This window comes from Mangifera indica, chromosome 15 (assembly GCF_011075055.1).
Source record: "Mangifera indica cultivar Alphonso chromosome 15, CATAS_Mindica_2.1, whole genome shotgun sequence".
NCBI classification, from domain to species: domain Eukaryota; kingdom Viridiplantae; phylum Streptophyta; class Magnoliopsida; order Sapindales; family Anacardiaceae; genus Mangifera; species Mangifera indica.
Genome location: NC_058151.1, coordinates 11,160,661 through 11,164,211, shown reverse-complemented (window position 1 = coordinate 11,164,211; position 3,551 = coordinate 11,160,661). Strand labels below are relative to the sequence as shown.

Below are 3,551 nucleotides of genomic sequence, written 5' to 3'. Positions count from 1 at the left end.
GTTCACATTAATGCCAAGGGTTGGTGTTGATGCCAACCCCTGGCTTTCCGCCAACTTGTTCGTCTTCTAGTTTTCATCCAGAACATCATTTTCGTATTTTTTAACCATCAATACAACATTAAATAATACAACAACATGAAATTACAATATTAAACAATCTAACAATATGAAATCATAACAAAATTATATTTTACATAAAATCATAAACATGAATCTATCTTACATTATTTGATTTTCAATTGTTAAACAAGAAAACGCATAACATAAGGGCTTGAATCAAGACTGACCTGAATGTGGATAATTTTGTAGTAAAATCTTTGCAACAAATGTGAATTTTTTAAATAAATTTAACAATTTTCGTCTCTTCCTCCCTTGTATCCAAGTTGAATCTTTTATAACAGTTTTCTCTCACAAGTTTTATTATTCAATCACAAGTATCTTCTCTAATAAAGAATTTTTTTTATATTACAGAGATTCTTTTCCATGCTGGAAGACTGAGAAAAAAGAGAAATATTACTATTGTGATATTCTTTCTTTTTGCATGGGATTTATTAATAAGGGTATTTTGAAAAAATAGATTATTATTATAATATTTTTATTTAGAATTTGAGATAAATGACATATATATATATATATATAGACAGTTAAAAAAAAGGGTAAAAAATTCAATACCGTTATTAATAATTACTTAATATTAATTACAGAGTTGATACAGAAGTCTTCCACATGCAAGGATGTAAACAAATTTCATTTCAAGGTGGTCTGATGCATATTTCCATTCCTCAAAATTCAGCTTGGAATCAGTCATTTGTTCCATATATACTGCTTGACTCAGCTGTTCTGTTCAGAACTCCCTTCAAACACTCGCTCTCTGGCCTTGGCTGCCTGCATTGATGGCTCAAGATATTAAAAACAAGTGTAATATGTTGCTTGTTCAAGTTCAATTTAAACGAGTCTAAAATGAGTTCGGTTTAAGTAAATTTAAGCTAAAACTCAAGTCATAGAGTTAAATATTTTCAAACTCAAGCATGTGAGTTTAATATTTTCAAACTTGAGTCTGAACTCAAGTTTTAAGAAGATTCGGCTCGTTAAGCTTGTAAACTTAAAAATGTTTTATACAAATTAATTAAAACGATGTGTTTTAACTAATGCATCCAAAATGACATTATTTTAGTCTTTTTACTCGATTACAATATTGAATTGAACTTAAAGCTTAATTCGAACTCAAACTTAGTTCTCTCTAAACAAGTTAAGTTTAAACAACTTTAAAACGAGTTCGATGAACTCAAGTTAGAGTTTGACTCAACTCAAATCGAGTCAAACTTGGGAACGGTTCGAATCTAACCCCCCTAACATCTTCAAGACACACAAAAGGTTTGAGTAAAAACCTGTTTTTTCCAGTTGGTTAAACTTGTTATAAGGGCAAGAAAAGATGCTTGCACAACTGAACCAGCCACTAATCCAATCCAAAGACCTTTCCCTTTTAAATGAGCTACAAAACCCAGTACTCCAGCAACAGGAAGACCAACCAGGTAAAATGCCCCAAGATTTATGTATGCACCTATATGCTGCCACCCGCTTCCTCTTGCAACCCCTATTGCAACACAGAATAAGCCAATGACAAGTCTCCCAAGCACATGATTAAACAAAGATAATTCTTGAAAGAAGCACAAGAAACCCACCGGAAAAGACTGCTTGTAAGCTGTCTGTAATAACTGAGAGACAAATCAGAGGTGTCATGGCGGCTATATATTGAACAACTTGTTTGTCATTGCTGTAGGCATATCCCAGAACATGGCGGCAGCTGAAGAGTACTGTGCTTACTATCACTGCCTCGATGGAAGAAAGAAACAGTGCAGCCCACACAGCCATTCGAGCTACTAAAGGATTTCCAGCTCCCAATTCATTTGAAACCCGGGTACTAAAAACAATAACACAAAGTTGATGCTTTGTTTTCATCAGTACATAGAGACAAAAATTAGAAGAAAGACCTTGCAGCAGCTCCAAATCCGTAAGGAATGGTGAAATGCAGTGTCGAGATTGTAAGGCTGATATCAAAACAATGACAACAAATTGGAGTTGAGTCAACAAGGGCTCGATTTCACTGTTTAAATGCATTAATTGGTGATGAAACAGAAGCAAACCATATAGAAAGCACTGAAGTCTCCAGCTTTGGATTTGGTAAGAACCCTGATGATAAAGTTAGCAGCTCCATTGACCACCATTTAAGACTATTCATCAAAGCACCATTTTATACAGTATGAGAAGTAACATTTGAGAGGAGTTTTTAAAGATAAAAAAGAGAAGGAAAATTTACCAAACCATTAGAGCAGAAGGTACAGCCAAGCGAAAGAAGTGTCCAATGGCAAGAAAAGCTTCTTTCGACAATGGCGCACGAGTTTTCTCACAGGCTGAAGAGTACACCACATAAATTCCAAGCAGAATCACATTCAACCAGGCGGATACACTGAAGGCTAAAGCTGCACCAAGATTTCCCAATCCTAATTTAAATACAAGAGTCCAACATAAAGGAACATGGAAGCACAGGATAAAAAATGAAATCATGAGCATTGGAAGGATCAAGCTCTGAGTCTGCAAATATCTTGTCAGTGATTTATGGACTGCACTTCCAAACAATGCGGGGAAGAGCCAGATGGAGTACTTTCGAGCTTCATGAGAGATTGCAGGGTCTTGGCCAATGAGAATTAAGAATCTGTCCATAAAGATCCATAGAATAATGACAGGGAAGCAAACCAGAATGAGAGAAAAAATGGCACTGTAAGTATGGATTCCAAGCTTTTGATATTGCTGCGCTCCATATGCCTGCCCGCATAAAGTTTCTAATGCACCCGCCATTCCTGACTGTTTGATGAACACAAAAGTCAATAGTTTTTCATCTATTTGAAACTCAGAGAAATCAAAGACTTACAAGAAGACTGAAACCGGTGACATTTGTGAGAGAGGTGGCAATGGCGACGCTAGAAAGCGCGAGTTGGCTCACATGTCCGACCATAACCACGGACACAACTTGCAAAAGGTACTGCAACACGGAGACTGCCGCCATGGGAGCCGCTATACGGCTTCCCTTCTTCAGCTCTTCAACAAATCTTCTCCATCTCTCGCCAATATCCCCACTCTCTTTCACCACTTCCCCCATATTTTTCGAACGGTTTGAAAATTTCTCTGGCACACCGAACTAAATATGAACACAGTAATGAAGCAGCAGCAGTCTGCGGGAGCCTTAAAAAGAACATAAAAGAATCTGCATTTTGTCCTTTCATTTGTCTGCAAGTGAGTTAAATAGTAATGTTTTCGGATCATTATTTACTCTGTCTCTTTCCCAGAATTTCTGACTTGGGAGTACGGGACAGCCGTCTCTTCTCTTATAAAAGAAGCCTTTATTTCTTTCTCCCTCGATTATTTTTTATTATAAATAATTTAATCAAATAATGTGATATTATGCAAATATTTAATTACATTTTAAATTTAATTATAAATAATTTTATAATTTGATTTGTACACAATTGTTATAATTTTTTTGTTTCATTTAA

The 3,551-nt window shown here is 35.5% G+C and overlaps 1 protein-coding gene across 1 annotated transcript; it reads right to left on the bottom strand.

Annotated features, from left to right (window-relative positions):
* Positions 1–646: 646 nt before the first annotated feature.
* LOC123198292 (protein DETOXIFICATION 12-like) lies at positions 647–3,201 on the bottom strand. The gene is made up of 7 exons (XM_044612980.1): positions 2,930–3,201; positions 2,318–2,862; positions 2,145–2,231; positions 1,992–2,048; positions 1,683–1,921; positions 1,389–1,594; positions 647–885 (listed from the first exon to the last, which is right to left on the bottom strand). The coding sequence occupies exons 1-7, from the start codon at positions 3,155–3,157 to the stop codon at positions 832–834; spliced, it is 1,416 nt and encodes a 471-aa protein (XP_044468915.1). The 5' UTR covers positions 3,158–3,201; the 3' UTR covers positions 647–831.
* Positions 3,202–3,551: the final 350 nt, after the last annotated feature.

Bases quoted from the DNA above. Each gene is read 5' to 3' on its own strand.
- LOC123198292 (XM_044612980.1), bottom strand. From the start codon at position 3,157: ATGGGGGAAGTGGTGAAAGAGAGTGGGGATATTGGCGAGAGATGGAGA. The intron at 2,049-2,144 runs GTTTGCTTCTGT...TTTTGATATCAG, and splicing joins ACTTCAGTGCTTTCTATATG to CCTTACAATCTCGACACTGC. The intron at 1,595-1,682 runs GTGGGTTTCTTG...GTGTTGCAATAG, and splicing joins CTTACAAGCAGTCTTTTCCG to GGGTTGCAAGAGGAAGCGGG.